Source organism: Myotis daubentonii, chromosome 20, assembly GCF_963259705.1.
Source record: "Myotis daubentonii chromosome 20, mMyoDau2.1, whole genome shotgun sequence".
Lineage (NCBI taxonomy): Eukaryota > Metazoa > Chordata > Mammalia > Chiroptera > Vespertilionidae > Myotis > Myotis daubentonii.
The window spans coordinates 529075-549282 of record NC_081859.1 but is presented as its reverse complement, the minus strand read 5'-3'; the positions used below and the strand labels follow the sequence as shown (position 1 = coordinate 549282).

Below are 20208 nucleotides of genomic sequence, written 5' to 3'. Positions count from 1 at the left end.
GAGAGCCCCTGTGGAACTTGTCATACAGTCAGACCACTTAGGAGCAGGCCCAGGAAGTGTCCGAATGCTGTGGGCATTTCCTCACTGCTGGTTACAAAGTGTGAGCTCTCTCCACAAGGCCTTGCTGTTTCTCTGTGGTAGACGAAGGCCTGGTCGTCACGTAGGGCCGATGTGTGAGGGAAGCAGCTGGCGCTGGATGCAGAGACAGGAGTGACTGCTGGAGATGGCTCTGGTGGAGTCTCGGGGTCACTCCTGTGTTTTCTCCTGGTCACGGTACCCTCTCTCTGCCAGGGCCAGACGCCGTTCGATGTGGCTGATGAGGGCCTCGTGGAGCACCTGGAGATGCTCCAGAAGCAGCAGAGTGTGGTGAGTCCCCAGGATGCTGAGAGGCCGAGGGATGCTGAGAGGGTCCGGGGGATGCTGAGAGGGTCTGGGGGATGCTGAGAGGGTCCGGGGGATGCTGAGAGGGCCCGGGGGATGCTGAGAGGGTCCGGGGGATGCTGAGAGGGTCCGGGGGATGCTGAGAGGCCGGGGGATGCTGAGAGAGGCCGGGGGATGCTGAGAGGGCCCGGGGGACGCTGAGAGGGCCCGGGGGACGCCGAGAGGCCGGGGGACGCCGAGGGGCCCGGGGGACGCCGAGAGGGCCCGGGGGATGCTGAGAGCTGTTGGGCAGTCTCCGTCCATGCCAGGCCTCTCAGTCACTGGCTCTGGTCAGGTCTGTGTCTGGAGAGGGCGTGTTCCCTTCGGGCACTGTCAGCAGCCTGTTAGGAGGAAATGCCCTGAAACCCTGGCTGTTAAAGTTGCCTCATCACAAGAACACCTTCAATCAGCTGGAAGGTAAAACGACAGACTAACAGCTAGCCCTGCGTTCTGGAAAAGGAGCGTGGTTTGCTCAGGTTCCCTCCTCCCCTGTGGTGTTGGTCTTGTCTTCAGGATGACAGGGCTGTTCCGAGTTCTCATCTCTGCTGGTTTTTACCAAAGATCAGCCTCTTGGCTTTTCTCACTTTGCAGCTTCGGAGTGAAAAAGAGACGCGGAATAAGCTCATTGAGTCGGACCTGAACAGCAGATTGCAGGGTGGACTCTTTAAGAAGTAAGATGTTGGGAGCCTGTGGGTGTGACACACTTAGTGTGAGGATTTGCACAATAAGAAAACTTTGATTTTAGCCCAGTGACTTTTGAACACGTGGGAACGTTTGAGGGCAGGGAGGGGCATTGATAGGCGGGGAGGTGCTGAGGGTGGGGGAATGAATCCACATTGTGCAGCATTTCTTGGTCCCCAGCTCAGGGGTCCCAAGTCCCAGCCACCACTCCGATGGGCTGTTCTGTGAGCTCAGGAACCACCACCCCAGAGCCAGCAGGCTCCCTGGCGTCATAAGCACTGAGTAACTTGTTAAATGATTTCTGTTTGCCTGCCCGGCAGCACCCAGGCCCATGGCCTCTTTTCTCTGTGTGTGAATGGCTAGAGCTCCTAAGTCACACTCCACAGCCAAACAGTAACCTTCATGTGTCAAACAGGCCAGGACTCGGGGCGCAGGCGCAGAGGAGGGTCCGAATGCCTTTCTATTGCTGTGACCCAGGCTCATCGATGCGCTCCCCCGACACCTGTGAGTGCGCTTACATAGTTGTCGTTTCTGAATGACACTCACACTGTCTTCTATGATTTAGCAAAGAGAAGATGCTGTATGAGGAGGAGACGCCCAAGTCCCATGAAACAGAGGAAGAAAGCAAGGAGTCCAGCAGCTCCAGCTCGGAGGAGGAGGGCGAAGATGAAGCGTCCGAGTCTGAGGCTGAGAAGGAGGCAGGTAATGCGGCTGTGTCCCAGTGCGAGGCGTGCGCTGTCCGGCGGAGCAGGAGTCCTCAGCCAGGGCGGAGGGGGCTGAGCTGTCCCTTTGCCAGGGAGAGCGCAGCGGTGGAGGCGGTGAGCTGAGCTAGAGCAGCTGCCCTGTAGTCGGGACCAGGTGCCCGAGAAGCCCTGTGTGAGGGGCCACCTCTCCGACGCTGGGTCTCAGGGAGCTCATTGGTCGGTGCCTCCTGTGTCCGTCCAGCGGGGAGACCCGTGCAGGGGAGTCTGGGTTCCCTGAGCTCGGCCCACAATGCAGGTTTAGCTGAGTTTATTTTCTTCTGGCAGCAGCTGCTAGAGCTTTCATGAGTTTGAGGCCAAGCATGCCCAGCTCTGGTCTGGGTCACGGGTGAACCTGTTCTGTTAGCAGGAAAGCACATGCATGAATATGAATTTTCACACGTGCACTTGTGCTTCCTGTGTCTTAAGCCGCAGATCGGAAGCCGGTGGCTGTTGTCAACCACTCCAGCTCGGAAAGCAAGGGCCCGGTCCTGGAGCAGACACCAGCCCCCTCAGCCAGGAGGGTGAGTCCTGGGGATGAATTTGGATATTATGTTTCCCCGACTGCAGTGACATAAGAGAAAGGCCTTTAGGATACATTCTTGCAAAACAATAAAGATACATGGCTGCCCTAACAAAGTAGCAGACTGGGTGCCTTTAAATTATGGTCATTCACTTCTCAGCCTGGGGCGGGGCCCCAGGCCAAGGTGCCAGCAGATGCAGTTCCTGGTGAGGACCCCCCCCCCCTCTTGGCTCAAAGATGCCCCCTCATCTCGGGGGGTCTGAGCTCCGGAGACAGGAGAGTCTGATTTGTCAGAGCAGCCCCAGGGCAGGTGTGTGGAGAGTCTGAGGCTCTTTCTGGCTCAGGGACAAAGCCAGCCTCAAGGGGAGCGTGGTGTCGGGAGAGAGGGCAGGGCACTGGCCCAGAGCCTGTGGGCCTCCCTGGACTCCAGGCGCAGAGGCAAGCGGCCCTTTCTTTCTCTTTCCTCTCCTTGTAGATCGCCAGCCTTTTTAACAAGCTGGAGGAGCCCAAAGACGAGTCGCCTTCCTCGTGGCGCCTGGGACTTAGGAAGACTGGCAGCCACAACACATTGAGTGCCGTGGCCGACACCCGGGAGGCTGCGAGGGACCGGGGCTCCGCCCTCTCCCGCTCGGCGTCCAGCCCTCGCATCTCCGCTCTGCTGGACAACAGAGACAAGGTACGTCCGGGCCGGGGCAGCCGGCTCCCATGGGCTGCGGCTCAGGCAGCTCACACGGAGGAAGGCTCAGCGTCCCGCTTCCTCCTCCGGGTGGTCAGGCCGGCTCCGCAGGCCACTCGTGGGCGACGGCCACGATGCGCACGGCTCCCTCTCTCACTGTTGGCCCAGCCCTCGGAGCCCTGCCCCTCTCGGCTCGGGCTGGTGTCGGGCGGAGCAGTCCTGTGTCTCAGCTGCCGCACGTGGTTCGTGCAGCTCTTCTCTGTATCTCATCGTCCTGGCTTCCCCAGCAGCATCCTTTCCCTGCGTGTGGGTTTAACGTGGAGGGGCCTTGGGAATAAGCCTTGGAGAGCTACCCTCTGTAACAACTCCGGCTGCACGTGGGACTGAGCTGGGATGAGGTGGTGGGTGTGCTAAGGGCTGTGCATCCGAGGGTTGATCCTGTGTCTGGTCTTGCAGGAGAGGGAGAGCAGAAGCTACCTCAGCTCCCTGGCGCCCCGGAGACTCAGCAGCACGAGCGACGCTGAGGAGAAGGAGAACAGGTAACTGCGAGGCTGAGGCAGCCGCCTGCACAGGGCTCCTCCGGGCGGGCTCCATGGCGGGCACTGCAGCGGCCGGGCTCTGGCTTCCCAGGTGCCCGCGCCCCTCGCCCCGGCCACCCCAGGGCAGCACTAGCAGGAGTGCTCTTTCACAGAATTGATCAGCTCCTAGTTTGTCAGTAGGTGAAATCTCCATCCTCCTCATCAGTTACAGTGAAGGTGCCACTGAGTCTCAGGGGACCCTGCCCTGGAACCTCTCTCAGGTGTGGTCCTCCCGGCAGCACCTGGGCACGTGTCCGAGATGCAGACGTGGGCCCCACCCAGACCCGCTGAACTGGAAGCTCCGTTCCAACAACAGTCCAGGCGCCTCAGCTGCGTGGGAGCCTGGGAGGGGCTCTGGAGACTTAGCTCTTATAGCAAAGGCCGGAGGTGCCCGTGTGGTCAGAACCGAGCCACAGCCTCTCTGGGCACCGTTCACTGGTGATACCAGTGCGGCCACTGCAGGCCCTGCTCTTTCCTCTTTCCCTGCGACCTCTTCCTCCTCGGTCCCCTTCCCTGCCTCCTGCTGGGGACAGGTTTGCAAAGCCTTGTAAGGGAGGAGCAGAGTCCTCGTTAGGAGAGGGGGAGAGGCCGTGGCCCAGGGCTTGGCCGAGTGGGTCGGCTTTGAAGTTGCGAAGGGGCAGCAGGCGTGGCTCTCGCCCTCTGCGTGGAGCACAGCAGAGGCCGGGGCGGCGACCCTCTGCCCAGCCGACAGCGCTCAGGCCCTTCCTCGCGTGCGGGTCCGGCAGAGGCTGGCGGTGGGCGCACTGTGCGCTGGTTTTCCTTCTGCCTCAGAGAATCGGCTGTAAACCTGGTGAGGAGCGGCTCGTACACTCGGCAGATGCGGAGGGATGAAGCCAAAGGGAGCGAGACGCCGCAGACCGCGGCCCCTTCCACCTACGTGTCCACCTACCTGAGAAGGTACCAGGCTCACTCTGGCCACAGGCGTGTGGCCGTAACTGCACGTTTGTAAGCCAACACCACAGACGTGAGTCGGGAAGTGAATTCCTGTAGACTTCGTGGGAGTAACATGTGACTCATTTGAAATTAAAATTAATTAATGTTCTTAGCTGAATTAAAGTAAGCTAATTCCAAAGTCCCACCACGGACAGGCCTGGACTCACACTCTGCCCTCCGGGTCCTGTGAGGTCGCCCGGAAGTGCCCGGAGCTCTGAGCCGGCCCGGCCGGCTGTCCCGTGTAAAACGACAGCCACGCTCATTGTGAGGGAGGAGGGGACCCGCAGGTGGTGAGGGGCGGGGACAGGCTGGGTTTGTGTGGCAGCAGAGATGTTTCACATTGAAGCCTGTTAATGGAGGGACTTGAGTTGTTGTTTTCTTTTTATGACTTGAATGGCCCTCAGATCCATCCAGATGTGAGACTCGCAAGCTTGGTGCAGAGAAGGTACCTGGGCTTCTCCCCTTCTCGTCTGTATTTCCTTCTCTGCCATGATTTTCTCTGCCCTGTACCAGCCAGCCAGCAAAGCACCTTTGCCAGAGCCCTCGAGCTATAAGATCTACTTCTATATAGCTCTGTAAGCTATAAGATCCGATTCTCTTGCTTACTCTGAACCTCTCTCCCACCCACACCCCTCGGCTGCCTCTGCGTGCTGCGACCCTCGCCAGCAGGTGGTTCAGGTGATTGATGGGCACCCAGACGCAGGCTTTGACCTGACACTGTGTCGGGGTCAGACTTCTGCTTGGTTGGGAGACTCTTGTCCACTGGGCAGTGTCAGGACATGAGCTATAGACGAGCAGCGCTGCTCAGACACCCTGCGAGGCGGCTCAGCCTGTGCTGGTCCCTGCGCTGCCTCCCACAGACTCCCTGTCCCCAGCGTCCCGAGGCCGCACCTCTTTGTCTTCAAGGCGGAGGTGTCAGTCTAGCTAGACACGTCCTCCGTCATCGCTGCTCCCAGGAGACCGTCCTGAGAGAACAGGGTGGGCCCAGGGAGAGGAGGCTGCCCCAACCGCCCGCCGGTCGTAATTCGTGGGGGCTGGTGTTCACGGCCCAGGTCCTCCGCCCAGGCTGAGTGACAGCACGGGTCTGACCCAGGTCGGAGGGCAAGCGGTGGCGGAGGAGCAAGGGCGCCTCGGGGTGGGAGCGGCGTCCTGCCGTGCGCACGTGCTGAGAGAAGACCTAGAACGTGCTTCCCACTTGGGATTTCAAAGCTTTTCTCCTCCAACCCGAAAGCCCGTTTTGGTTTTACAACATCTTAGGATCTTTTCAAAAGTGAGGGATCTTGCAGCGTCTCTGTTGGAAGAGCAGGCGCGGTCCCGGCCGTGCCGAGCTCAGCACCTCCCGGCGCGAGTCGCTCGTCTTATGGCAGAAAGCGCAGCTTGCGTTCAGGAGCTTCGGGTGGTCGCCCCCTAGCCTCATTACTGCCACAGGAGGAAGGTTCTAGATGTAGCCAGGTCATTGCCGCCACCGAGGTGGCTCTCGCTCACGTTCGGCAGAAGCAGAACCTGCCTGGTGTCGCCCACACAGTAGGTTTCTAGACTCACAACTTGGAACCCCCCCAGAGGGACTTTGTCCACAGCTTCTGGAGGCTGGCCCCCTCTCTCGTCTGAAATCTCTGCTCCCGCTCTCCAGGCTCTTGGTCTCACTCAGCCTCTCGGAGCTGCTTCCGTAACAGGCGGACGGGGTGGGTGCATGACCTGTGGCCTCGGGGGGGGGGGGGTTGAGAATTGGGTTTTCTAACAAAATGACTCTCTTTCTGTGATTTCCCTTTTGGGCCTCCCCCACCGTGTTCTCTCTCTGGCTGCACATGGCCTGTCCTCCACGTTCCTCCCTCCTTGGGTGACTGGCAGGCCTGCTTGCTGCCGTGGCCAGCGCTGGCTGGTCCTCCCTCTTCCCGCGCCCTCTGTCCTGCCTTCTCTGGTGACGGGAGGAGGTGCTGGGCCGGGTGGGCGGCTGGTCCTGAGGAACGTGATGTGTGTGTGTTTCAGTGCTTCCCTTGCACAGTAGTGGCCCCACACGCCCTCCTTTCAGCCAATTGCAGTCCCGCGCCTGGCAGTGCGGACGCTGTGCACCTGCGCCCACCGCAGGTAAGGCTTCTGGAGCCACTCGGTCACGTCATCACAGCGGACGCCTCTGGATGCGTGAGAGACGTGGGCCAAAGAGGCCTGTCCCTCAGAAGCTGCGTGAACTGCGACAGGGCCGTCACTCGGTGAGGCTGCCTTTGCTGAGACGTCCCCTGTCAGCCAGCAGCCTGTAGAACAGTCGCCACCGTGTGCTCTGTGCTGGGGTTTGGCACCCACGGACTGACTGCTTCCACCTCATCACCTGCCAGTCGTGGCTGCAGCTAAGGGCCCCACATGTGGTAAATCTCACACCGAACCCCCGCTTCCTGGGACTTCAGTTCTTAGGAGGGGCTCTCCCACGCACCTCCCTGGAAGGTGGCACACCCCAGACCAGGAGCGCTAGCTCTTGTTGCAAAGGCCTGCAGCCTCCCGAACATCCCAGCCAGCCAGTGTTGCTGGAACCTCTGCAGGAAGGGGAGGTGTGTGTGGTCTGAACTCGGTTCCAGGGAGACGGGCGGGGGGGGGGGGGGCGGGCGGGGGGCATCCTGGGTTCTGAGTCATCTGAGGGCAGCGGACAGGTCGCTGAGAGCACAGAGAACCTCAGTGTGGCTGTGCCTGGGGTGCAGTCCCCTGTGGTCAGGACCCTGTTTACTTCGGGTCTGGCAAAGGGACTCCTTTCTGGGGTCTTGCTTCTCCAGCCGACACAAGGACAAGGGGAATGTTAGTGGTGGCGTTGCTGCTCAGGACACGCCGGCTGGTGCGTGACGGGCATCGTTAGTGACCAGCTTCCCCCTAAAACCAGTGGGACCATCTGTTTGCCAGGAGGGTGGGCTTATGATGGATTATTTAGAACAGCACTGCGTCGTCATGGAGACGTTTAGTGGGTCGTCGCAGTGACGCGTTTGTACAGGCATCGTAAGCACTGTCTTCACCGAGGAAGAGACTGAAGCTCGGGGAGACTTGGGAAAGTGGGTTTTTAAGCAGCACCTTGCTGCCCTCACTCCTCCCAGGCTCTGTTGGTCAGGGGGGAGAGGACAGTGGACAGGGCGAGGCAGTAGCCACCACAGCCACAGGGGTCACTGTCCTCTGTGAATGAAAGGGTCGCCTCGCTTTATAGAGGAGGACCAGACACCAAAGCCCACTCGTCCGCCAGGTCACAGCGCGGCGGGGCCACGCGGTCTGCGCCCAGTCTGTCCGACTCAGGGTCCTGCCTGCTGCACTGTCTGTTTCCGTTGAGTTCTTACCCTGGGCCCATCCTAGGTGTCTGCGCACAGTGTTTCCTTGAAGTGTCACGCAACCCTGCGTGTGGAGGTACATGACCCCCATTTCACAGCTGACGGTCGGAGAGCTTACGTTGGCAGAGATGCAGCCCCGTTGCCCGAGGCCTCGGGTCGTCTCTCTGAGCTCTCCGCTCTCTGTGAAATTCACCACATTTCACAGTAGCCGCGGGAGTTCTGGCCCACGATGTGCCGTGGTGAAGTCCTGGCCATCTCTGCAGCGTGGGCTGCAGGGAAACCACACGGTCCTGACCCGAGGAGGCCTGCGGGTCAGGTTTGGGTCAGCGTGACTTCACTGGCCCTTCTGTCGACATCTCGAGGCCGGAGGGCTTGCCTGCCTCCGAATGCTGCCTGTGTCTTCTGGCCCCACGAGCGCTGTCTGCTCTGTCCGCGTCGAGGAGCCGCATGAGACCTTAGGGTCTGATTTGTTTTGCGCTTGTTCTGACCGTGGCCGTTGGACAGTGAGCTCCAGCTGCTCTCAGCGCCTGGTCATCGCGAGGAGGCGAAGCAGAACGGCCCTTAGCAGCCCTGATGCTCATGCTTGTTCTGTCTCTGGGAGTCGGTTTTGGATGTTACCCCAGCAACGAGCTGTGATTCACCACTGGCGGCTTTTTGGGGGGAGAGCCGGTGGTTGGACTCGCTCTGCTGAGAAACAGAGATCTTGTTTTGTGTAAATGACGGTAATTGCAGGCTGTGCATCTAGAGCCCTGCGTTTTGTTCTGATTCTCAGTGCAGTTGTGGACAGACAGGCAGGCATTTGGCTCCTGGAAAGAGCGCAGCTGCTGGCTGGGGGAGGGAGGGTGACCGTCCTGGGGCGGCAGTTAGCACAGCCCCCGGCGTGGTCCCCGTCCAGGCTGGGGGCTCGGGCAGAGGTAGCAGGCATCTCTGCACAGCCGAGGGGACGTCCCGTCCAGGCTGAGGTGTGCGGGGCTGGAGGAGACGAGTGAGGACCGCAGAGTCGTGCCCGGGGTGGAGCGGCCGCCTCTGTGCGTAGGGAGCAGGCGGTGTGCGGGGTCATTAAAGCTCCTGCCCAGGCTCCGCGTCGCCTGCTGCCAGAGCTAAGTTTTTTAAAAATGTAATCTCGAGCAAAGAAAACATTTTCATAAAACATCCCTCCTCAGCAGAGGCGGTCCGACTGAATTGCTCTCGCTGTCCTCAGACCCAAGGGCTCAGAGTTAAACACCAGCAGCAGACGGGACCCGGGCAAGAAGCTGCTCAGCACGGCCTGTCTCGCGCCGGCTCTGCGGGTGGCGCCGCGCCTGAACGCCATCTGTATCCCTCTGGTTTCAGGGCTCCTCACAGGTCCCCAGCCGACTCCACAGCGGAGAAAGCAGACAGCGTCTCCTCGAGCACCCCTCTGTGTGTGATCACCAACCGCCCCCCGCCCAGCACTGCCAACGGCGTCACCACTGCCTCTGTGCTGTCTTCGCCTGGGCCGGACTCCTCCGTGGACGCCAGGGAGAGACGGAGGTGGGTCACGGGCCCGGCTCATTGGGTTCTCCCGGGGGGAGGGGGGCTGTGGGACGTCTTCCCAGTCTCACACACTGATGAAAGCAGGCCTTTCCATTACAGTTTGGGTTTTGGATTTGCCAGGAGGATTTCGGTGGAGATCTGCATTGTTTCTGACTGTTTCAGAGAGACGCCTGTTCTGTCAGGGTGACAGCGCTCCCCTTCTGTCTGTCTGTCTGTCTGTCTGAGGTCGTGGCAGGCAGTGTCCGCTCTGTGAGGGAGAGCCTGACCCGGGACCGGCTGCTCTGCTCAGGGTCGTCCACAGGGACTCTGGCGGCTCAGAAAGGCAGTGAGGGCATCAGAGGCTCAGAGGTCGAGGGCTGTCACGTTTGATTCATTGGAGAGGAATCGGAGCAGGAATGGGTGACAGCAGGATGGTGACTGCCGCGTGCAGGTTCTGCGGTGTCTGCCTGGAGGTGGTCTCACCGACACGGGAGATGTAAGGTAGGAGGGAGCGGGGGCGGGGCTCAGGGTCCTGGGGAGATGTGACCAGGAGGACGGCCAGTCTTCCCTCGAGGGGGGCGCTCCACTCAGGAGTTTCAGGCCCACCTAACCCTAAACTGAGGCCCCGGTCATCCCTGTCTTCAGACTAGAAAATGCGTGCATGTCAGAGGAAGATTTTATTTTGTGAGTGTGTATTTGTGCAAAACAAGCCAGAGACTCTTTCCGACGAGACACAACCAGTCCAGGTGTCTGGGTATTTGTCATAAAGGCGGCTCTGAAACCCGTCATGAGAAGAAACGGGAGGGGTGCTAACTGAGCTGGAGAATTCTGGGGACCAGGGGCCAGTGCCTGAGAGGCAGCGCTCAGGGCGAGGCCAGGCGGAGGCAGGACGAGCATCCGGGCAGAAGGTGCGGTCAGCACCGGGTGGGAAGGAAGTGGAAGGCGCTGCGAGGCCTGGAGCGCTGGGGATAGGCAGGGGGCGGACGGTGCAGCCCGCTCACAGCCAGCTTCACATTGCGCCTGGAGGAGCCGTGCTGACAGCTTTATAGACACAGTTCACACACCGTACAATTTACCCCTGACGTGCACAGCTCAGCGGTTTCCAGTGTGTGCACAGATCTGTGCAGCCGCCACCAGTCAGTGTGTGAACGCGCTCGTTCCAGAAAGAAACCCCAGACCTCAGCGCTCACCCTCACCCCATCGAAGGAGACTGAGCAGGCGTCTGGGAGAGGCAGCTCCCCTTCCCGTGAGTGATGCTGGGGGCGGGTCTAGGAACAGGAAGTTCAGGGGCGGCACTCAGGACACCTGAGCAGGCCTTGTATGAAATAGATTAGATGAAGGAAAAGGCATTTTTGCACCAGATAAATGTGTGCAAGTCGGTCACATAAGCTTAATGGGCGGCTCAGAGCTGCCGATCGGTCCTCTTGGTGCGGAAGGGGTGCGGGGGTAGAATTTGCAGCATCTTCCAAGTTTCTGCATCTGTGGAGTCGTTCTGTTTTATCACGGACACCAAGGCCAGGTTCCACTGGGTGTGCACTGGAGACCACAGCGAGCACGGCGGGAGCCTGCCTGGCAGACAGGTGCCCTGCCGGGACTGAACTTCTCTCCCAGCTGCGGGGACCCGGGTGTGTCAGTTCGTTTGAGTTCATCCAATCAGACATATCATTTAGGCTGTTACAGAATTAAAGCTGTTTAATTTCTCCCTCCAGACAAACATGAAAGGGAAAAAATCACATGTTTTGGAAACAGCTAACGTTTCCTTCTAAAAGAGCTGGCGGGTGCCGTCTGGGGAAGCTCGTGCTGGGGTCGTGGCGAGGCCTGGTGCGCGAGTCCAGTTGGAAGCATGAAGAGCCTTGGGATAAATTGGGCTTTAGAACTGGCCTGTGGACAGGTCTCTCAGAGGTGATGACCGGAGCAGGCGGGCTGGGCGGGTCTGACAGTGACCTGCACAGCTGGCTGCTTCTCCGAGAACCTGTGTTCCAGCGGCCGGAGGGTGTGCACACCTGGTGGCCAGCACCAGCCTCCCTGTGCACCCCATTCTTCCCCTGGGGCGAGCTGCAGCTGGGCCACTAGTGGGCAGAGCCAGAGCCAAATGGGTGCCTGGGACACCACAGGGCAAGCATGGGCGTGGCCGCCTGGGCTGTTCTGAGGGATGTGGGCAACTTGTATTTTCTTTTTTCCTCCTGCATTCCCCAAAGTTGCAGAGTGAGAAAGTATGACCACTGTGGGGGGAGGGGGGGTGGCGCAGGAGTGCGAACAGCGCCCTCTAGGGACGACAGGACAGTCTCTCGTGACGTGACGTGAGTCTGTGAGCGACCGTCACCCTGAGGAATAAACAGTCCATCTGGATGCAAGGTCTGCAGGATTCTGGGTCATTTATGATTTTGCTGCAGAAGCTCAGGGCAGGACTTGTACAACAGTTCTCTCTCTAAAGAAGGGCACAGTTTTGGATTTACAAAGTCCCCTTTTCACCCTGCAAAGCTCGCATGGGCTCATGCATCCTGGTCACACGATGGAGGGGTCAGAGTTAGGCCGGTGGGGTGGACATGCTGAGGCCCTGGCGGAGTGATGGCCCTTGTCACACCTCTTCCCCTCACGGAGCTCACCAACCGTTTCCTCCCCGAGATCTAAGCCTCTGAGTGCCAGCCAATATCCTAGGCACTAGGCTAAAACTGCCCAGGCATTTTTGCTGATTTTACAGCAGTTTAGGAAAAAAATTATGAATCGCAAGTAAATGAAGTTACGTATTCAAAAACTTAAGGAAACCTTTACTACATTGACATATTTAGCAATATCATCATCACTAATAAAAGCAGACTTAGAACTAGACGCCATTTCGAAGCTTTGATAGCGCTCCCGGCACTTTTGGCGAAAGACAGGAGGAGCGCAGTCGCGATCCCCGGCACTCTAGGGGTTAAGGATGAGGGTTTGGGTTGGTGGCCTTGGGCCCCAGGCACTGAAATTCCTGCCACGCAGCCTGTCCCAGCACCCTGTCCCAGCGCTCCCAGAGCAGCAGCCATCTGAGAGGGGCCCTCTGAGAGGGCGGGTGGCTGGCAGAGCCCTGCGGGACAGGGACGCAGCCAGGTGGCAGCTGTCACAGTGGACTGGCCTCGTTTTCCAAAGCTCCAAGTTTTCCTTAGCAACAAAGCGTAAACAGCCCTGGGGCTAATATTAGACTCTGAGTGCGGCCTCTGACCCTCTCCCTGTGCTGCTGCTCTGCCGGCTCCTCCGCCCCCACCCCTGCCCCCCACCACCTCGCCCTCCCTGAGTCCTATCTCTTCCTTTTTGTGGGTGCCCTTCCCTTTCTTCATAGAAACGGCCCACAGTTTTTCTGCACAAGAAGGTGAATGGGTTTTCTTGCCCCAAACAGCCCCCCTGCGACCGCTCTGCGGGGTGGGATTCGGCCAGGTCTGGCTCGAGTCCCACAGGCCATGTGGCGGCCTTCTCGGGGCCGGAGGTCTCTGAGCTCCGGGCTCATTCCCACTGGGGTGACGTGTCAGCAGAGTAACGGCCTCCTCCTGGGAAGGTGGGAAATGGAGGCCGTGAAACCTTGAGTCATGGTTTTTAAAAGCCATTTGACTCATCTCTGTCCCCAGGCTAAAGACAGGCAGTTGTCAATTCATAAAGGGCTCCAAAGAGAGGCCCTCTAGTCTCCGTCAATTATTGTTGCAAAATGAGCCTTTTCTGCCCCGAGAGACTGCAGCACTGCCCACTCCCACGTCCTCCACTGACGGAACCGTCCTTCCTGCACGGAGGTTGCAGGGGAGGGGGGCGCGGTTAGCAGCCGTCATTGTGTTTTCTCCCATGTTCCCCTCCTGGGGTCTGGTTGTCATGCGACTCGTCACCAGGCGCCTGTCGGCTGTGTAGAGGGTGCGTGTGGTTCCTGCATGGGGTGTGGCCAGGCTCTGCTGTCATGTAGCCGTGCACTCGCAGTGCCCAGCAGTGGTGCCAGTGCTCAGGGGCGTTTCCCGGCTGACATCTCAGGAAGGCTTGTGGTTGCCCTCCCTGCATGCATGTGGCCACACAGAACACAGCGTGTCCAAATAAGTCACTGTCAGGTGAGGGGATGAGGGGAGCTGTGTGCGCTGTGGCTGCAGTGACGACGTTCTGTCCGTAGAGATGTCCTGTGGGCCTGAGTCTAAGACAGGAGGCGGGAGTGACTGCTGGTGCCTCGGGGTGAAGAACATGATTGAAAATGGATTGTGTGACGATTGCATCACATGGATTTACTGAACAAGCCATTGAGTGTGCGTTCCATGGTGTATGGATGATCGCAGCACAGCGGTTGGTGACTCTGGTGCCCGGGACCCAGGAGACAGGGCCAAGGCGATGCCAGCTGGGTCACTACAGTGAGGTGCAAGATCTTGACTAAAAGTCTGTCATCTTTTCCTGGATTTCTGTTGCTCAGCACAACTATTGAGACAGGAACTCACCTCATTTCCCCAACATGGTGTGTTCATCACACAGGTCCTCCCACCGGCCAGCATTCAGGCGTGGGGGCCTCAGGTCCTCCCACCGGCCAGCATTCAGGCGTGGGGGCCTCACAGGTCCTCCCACCGGCCAGCATTCAGGCGTGGGGCCTCACAGGTCCTCCCACCGGCCAGCATTCAGGCGCGGGGGCCTCACAGGTCCTCCCACCGGCCAGCATTCAGGCGTGGGGGCTTACAAGTGCCCCCTGCACAGGACTCCCGCACCCAGAGGGAGGCCAGACCCCGTGTCTCCAGCTTCTGGCTCTGTCCCCGCTCCCAGCACCTCAGGGAGCCAGCGGTCACCTGACCCCTGCTGCTCAGGGTCCTTATCAGGCCCTGTTTATGGTTAGTCTCCTTCTGATAAGGCGATTCTTTTTTCAGAGTGTGAGTGTGGCAGCACCGGGAGGGACCGGAGTTGTGTGCCCTCACTCAGCCCTCTCCCAGTCGGGTGTCCGGTGTAGCACAGGGCAGTCGCTGTGACAGCCCCATCAGCAGGCTGTGCTCCTAGGGAAGGACAGCCAGGTGGCCCCTGTTTGCTGATCGGGCTCTGGGCGAGCTGCTGCCCAGGTACAGCCAAGGAAGGAGCTGGTTGTCAGGAAACCTGAGGGCAGGAGGGTGCTCTGTGCTCCGGGGAGGGACCGGGACGCCTCGCTCCTCGGGCTGAGCCGAGCCGCCGCCGGGCTCTGCTTAGAGCGTGATGTCCAGGCTCTGTTTCTGCTCGGTCCTTGGCTCTTCCCGATGGCCCTTCAGAAGCGGTTTGGTTGCAGATGAGTGGGGGTCGGGGTCCGGGGTCGGGGGGTCGGGGGTCGGGGGTCGGGGAGGGCGGAGGAGCAGGGGCAAGAACAGGTCGCCAGCCAGAAGGGTATGGCGCTGCTCCGGAGCCTGCAATGCCCCTGACGAACCTGAACGTGTGCCCGACTGGAGCGCCCCAGGGGGTCAGGGCCTCAGTGCTTCTCCGTAGGAGGAGACGGGGTCGCTCATGTGGCCCGAACGTCAGGTGGCAGTGCATGGGCGGCTGTATTACCTGCCTTTTATGGTACATCAGCGGTTCTCAACCTGGGGGTCGCGACCCCTTTGGCGGTCGAACGACCCTTTCACAGGGCCCGCTTAAGACCATCCTGCAGATCAGATATTGACATGACGATTCATCACAGTAGCAGCATCACAGTGATGAAGTCGCCACGGAAATAATTGTATGGTTGGGGGTCACAGCATGAGGAGCTGTGTTTAAAGGGCCAGAGGGTTGAGAACCACTGTGTTACGTGATGATGTGTGTGCTGAGAAAATGAAGGTGCTTGGGGCAGGAGGTTGCTGGGTAGTCGGGGCAGGACGGAGACGCTGGTGCAGGAGGAGGAAGGCCGGCTCCAGGTGCGGCAGGGAGCTGTCGGCGAGAGGCCGGCGCTGGGTCTGGGTGCAAGCTGTCTGCTTGCCGCGGCTGCTGTACGGGAGAGTGGAGGCGAGTGTTTCCGGTGTGTGTGAGATGGACGCTCTGACTGGGGTTGGATGTTCCGAGGACGAATTTCCAGGCAGAATTCACAGTCCTGCTGGGTCATCCCAGCCCACGGCTCTGAGGCTGGAGCTCACCCCCCACCCCACCCCCCGTGTCTGCAGCTACGCACCAGAGAGAAAGCTTAGGCATGGTTACGGGGGCCCTCTGGCCACGCCGAGGCCTGTCACCCCTCTGCTGAGCACGGTCCTGTGCACACGAGACCCCTGCACCCCGCCCCACTGCACCAGGGCGCCCCCGGGGGCTGTTGCTGCTCTGCTCTTGGAGGTGTGACTGATGCGCATGAAGCTTCCTGCGGGTGCTCTTTATTGTGTCTCTTCCACCGCAGAGCCTACACAAGCTGCTTGAGTAAATGCTGCTGCGGGCCGTGGTCTCGCGTGTGCAGTGCCCGTGTGTCCAGCAGATGGCAGCAGAGGGGCGCCCGTGGGCCTGTGGCTCGGGCACAGGTGAGGTTCAGGGGCAGAGTGAGGGTCCCCCACTGCGGGGCGCTTCTTCCTGCGAGGCTTCTCCCGGGCCGTGACACCTCCTCCGCCAGCTCACTCCGTCCTTCCTGTTTGTGTCCCTTCAGTGTCGGCCCCAGGCCTCCCTCGTCTTCACAGGCCCTTCCCTCCACAGGGGTCAGTGTCCCCCGTCCCTGTCTCCGCCACTTGGAGCGTGGCTGCTGGGAGCTGTGGCCACAGCCACTTCTGGGCACTCTTTTCCTTCCCTCATTTCCTCGTCTGAAAAGGGCAAGTTTGCTGTGTGCAAATTACACCCCAGGAAAGCTTGACGTAGAACGTGCCACTGCGTCTTAATTACAGGAATGTGAGTCACCGGGCTGGGGTGTGGGCGGGAAGATAACAAGCTGTTTCAGAGGCCTCTCGGAGGGGCGGGGGGCCCGGCCGGGAGGGACCCCGGAACAGCAGAGTCTGGGACAGAGCGCTGCTCTGGGGAGAGGACAGGTGTCACCTGACGGCGAAGTGAGTGTTGAGGACAGGTCCCCGGGTCTGGGCGCTTCCTGCCCCCGTGTGCCTTGCCTTCCTCACAACCGGAGGCGCCGCCGCCTTTTCCCTGGGTTCCCTCCCTCAGGCTGGGCACAGCCTGCAGCGTCTCACCCGCTGGGACACCACGTATGTCTCGTGTCTCATGCTGTCTGGTCAGTGCCCTGTCGGTAACATCGTTTGTTACCGTTAAGTTTTAGCTGCACAAGGTCCAGCCTAAGTTCACAGTTGTCCAAGAAGCAAACAGGTGCCCCCCCCCCCCCCCGCGGGGCCTGTGGGGGGCCAGTCCCTTCTTTCCAGGCACGTGACCCTGGACAGCTCAGTGTTTGCGAGTCTAAGGAAGACGAAGTCGTCCCTCCTGTCTTAGTTTGCATTTCACGATTATTAGTGGAAATAAACGTTTTCTCTTACATTCACAGGCTTTGGAGTTTCCTATTTTGTGAATTTCCTGATTGTGCTTTGCTGATTTTTTTCAGTTGGGTTTTTTCACTCTTTTTTAAATTGCTGTAAGTTCTTTACATGTTCAAGATACTAATATTCCCCAACTTGGGTATCTTTTGGATTCATTTGTCTTGTAGTGTCTGTGTAGTATTCTATAATGGATCTCCCATCATTTATCTAACTATTCTCCGTACTGTTTGAGAATTGGGTTATTTCCAGGACTTTCTTGTTTAAAAGAAAACAAACCGGCGCTGGTGCTGAGTCTGACCGGGCCTGGCTGTGGTCAGTGAGCAGTGCAGGGCCGTTGGCTGGCCCAGCTGGTCCAGCCTGTGGGTGTGAAATTAATCAGCTCTCGCCAGCCTTTCGGGGCTGGAGTCAGCCATGGCTGGTCCGGGACTCACTGTACGTGATCTGCACAACGAAGGCCGTGCCGTCGGTGGCAGTGGCTTTGGCACTTGGGGCTGGAGTGTTTTAATGGTGCAAACGTTCAGAAGGACACGAATTCAGGATGACAGTACTTTCTAGGTCGTCGCAGACACGCCAGACTCCCGGTCTGTACAGAGCAGTGTCCCCTGAGCCGTGGCGTGCTGCTGAGCCCAGAGCAGGGTCCGCAGGCTTTCTCCGTAGCGCTGTGGGCGCGGGGCCTCGCCCTTTGGTTTTGTGTCGAGTAGGAGCTGTTGAGTAGCTGCACAGCCTGAAATGCTGACTGTGCTGGTTCTTTCTGACCCGCCCTCACCACTCAGTCGCCAGCGAGGCGGGATCTGCCCCCATGGCCCACGAGGACGGGCAGCCTGAGGGCCGCCCAAGGGCAGGTGGAACCGTGTCCAGGACTCCTCCCCGAGCTGCGTCCTGCGTCTTCCTCCCTGCGCGCCCCGCCTTCCCCGCGGACGGGAGTATTGATCGGACAGTGATGAAATAGCATCTCATGCAGTGTGTTTGGGAACTGTTACCGGCACTGGCTCTGCTGAGCCCAGGATCTGCCTTCCTGCCCCCCCCCCCTTCCTGCTCTGCGGCAGCTTCGCGCTCACCGGCCGGGCGTCCGGCTGGGTGGCAGCCACCAGCACACCAGCAATCGGGTGCCCAGGGAGTGGGTGCCGAGGCTGCGTCTTCCCCACAGCCACGCACCTCTCTGGCCGTCCACCCCACGCGTCTTTGACCTTCCCGCCGCCATGCAGGCCTGCGCAAGGAGGTACGTCTGTGGTCGAGGCAGAGGGAAGTGGGCGTCCGGGGGAGGCAGCTGGTCTGGTGCTGCCCCTGTCAGTGTCTCAGGTGGGAGCCAGCACCGCCTCCTCAGCCTGTGACAGTGTAGAGGCTCCGAGGAGCATGGTGGGAGGGCGGCTGTGTCCTGAGGAGTCGCATCAGCTGCTTTCAGTGTCACTGGCAGGCAGCCTGCATGTGGTTCGTGGGAGACGAGATGGGTCCAGGGTTGGGGTCGTATAAGTGGGTTCTCGGGCTGTGCCGTCCAGTGTGGGAGCGTAGCCATGTGGAGCTGTCGAGGCTTAAATTAATGTAAAACCAAGCTTCTCCATCCCACCGGCTGCCTGTGAGTGGCAGTGACCGTCTCGCTGGGCGGCAGGTGCCAGGCCTGCTGGAGTGTGTCTCCCGGAGGAGCGGCCGCAGAGCGTGTGAGCGGCCCCCATGGAGGACAAGCCGACTGTGCAGAACCCGGTGCCTGGGCCTCGCTGCGGTGAACCCCTCGCCGCACAGGGCAGCCGCTCCCTTCTGTGGGGACGCTTAGGGTCTGCTGGCCTCTGCGCCTGTCCCATCCTCAGTGCAGCCACCACCCTGGGTGCTGCCCCAGGACTGGCCTCGGTTAAAGCTGGACGCCTGGGCCTTTTGACCCCCTGCACCCACTGCCCACTCGCCACCTGCCTCTGGCACCCACCACTCTGCTCTCTGTGTCTGCGCTTGGGGCGTCTAGATTCCATGGGAAAGTGAGATGGACGACTCGTCTCTGTCTGACGGTGTCACTAGTCGATGCCCTCAGGTCCCTCCATGTAGCAAACGGCAGGGTTTCCTTCTCCTTACGGCTGAGCAATGCCTCCCTGTGTCTGTGCCCCATCTTTAGTGCTTTTGTTTCCTTCGGATAAATGCCTAGAGGTGGGATTGCAGGGTCCAAAGGCAGTTCTCTTTTTGATTTTTTGAGGAAAGTCCGTATTTTTTCCACACAGGCTGCACCAGTCTGCATTCCCACCAGCAGCACACAGGGCCCCCTTTTCTCCACGTCCTCGCCAGCACTTGTTGCTGTTGGTTTACTGATGACACCATTCAGACAGGCGTGAGGTAGCACCTCACTGTGGTTTGATTTGCATTTCCCTGGTGGTGAGTGGCCTTTAGCACCGTCCTGTGGGCATCTGTACATCTTCTTTGGATAAAGGTCTATTTAATCCTCTGCCCATTTTGTGATCAGATCACCAAACAGAAATGTGAATAGGCCTGAGTGTAGTAAAGAAATGGAGCCCCTCTTTCAGACCTTTCCAGATGCTTCACTGGTGAACTCTCAGTGAGTTAAGGAGGACAGACCCCAATCTTACACACGTCCCCACAGAGCAGACGAGGAGCCCCTCCTCTCAGCTTGCCCAGCATCGCTGCAGAGCGGGCCATCACAGTGGGGGCGCTGCGGTCTCTCACGGGACGTGGGGGAGAGCCCTAAACTAAAAGACCGCGTCCCAAGGATTCAGTGCTGCTGTGTGTCCAGTGTCCCCACAGCCTCTGCCGGCTCCCGCCTTTGCTCTTTGCAGGTGGGACCCACTTGAGGGTGCGGACGCGTCGTCTTCCTGAGGACGGGCTGGGCAGACCCTCACTGCGTCCATCCCTCCGCAGGTCGTACCTGACGCCCGTCCGCGATGAGGAAGCCGAGTCTCTGAGGAAAGCACGCTCCAGGCAGGCCCGGCAGACGCGGAGGTCGACGCAGGTGGGTGTGGCCTCCTTTCCTGTCCTTGGCGACCCCAGGGCCCCCACTAGGGACTGGCGAGCGCAGGGCTGTCACTGACCATGCAGCGCCGCTGCCTGGCAGTGAGGAGCAGCGAGGCTCGGCCATCCTCGGGGACAGGGCTCTGCACACTCAGGTTGACTTTAAGTCCGTGTGCTGGAGATGGTCCGTGCTGAGGGCCTCGTTCAGAGCTGGGATGTGGGGTCCTGGTCAGGCTGGCCCCTCTCTGATCTGTCCTCTCTCCCCAGGGAGTGACCCTGACAGACCTGCAGGAGGCAGAGAGGACCTTCAGCCGGTCTCGGGCAGAGCGGCAGGCTCAGGACCAGCCGGGCCAGAAGCTGGGTACCGAAGGGCTGGAGGGCCGCGCCGAGAGGCATGAGACGTCCACACTCCCCGCCAAGGACACCGGGGAAGGCCGCCAGCCCTGGGGCCGGGGTCAGGAGGAAGAGGTGAGCTCGTGAGGCCGCAGGCCTGTGCTGGCGGGTGGGTGGAGCTTCGTCCTGAGGCCCTTGTCCTT

General features: G+C 59.9%; 1 protein-coding gene across 17 annotated transcripts in view; it reads left to right on the top strand.

The window, feature by feature from the left end:
- PPP1R12B (protein phosphatase 1 regulatory subunit 12B) overlaps positions 1 to 20208 on the top strand; it is a 64578-nt gene that overhangs the window by 18795 nt on the left and 25575 nt on the right. For 10 of the 17 annotated variants that reach the window (XR_009450234.1, XR_009450233.1, XM_059677442.1 and 7 more), the window contains 10 exons: positions 292 to 366; positions 1012 to 1091; positions 1667 to 1803; positions 2271 to 2365; positions 2840 to 3040; positions 3497 to 3579; positions 4411 to 4536; positions 9201 to 9380; positions 19583 to 19673; positions 19940 to 20140. Coding sequence is in view for 12 of the 17 variants with exons in the window: in XM_059677442.1 (XP_059533425.1) it covers positions 292 to 366; positions 1012 to 1091; positions 1667 to 1803; positions 2271 to 2365; positions 2840 to 3040; positions 3497 to 3579; positions 4411 to 4536; positions 9201 to 9380; positions 19583 to 19673; positions 19940 to 20140 (1269 nt within the window). In the remaining 5 variants the exon portion in view is untranslated. The other 7 variants (XR_009450235.1, XM_059677438.1, XM_059677444.1 and 4 more) reach the window with 7 other exon arrangements.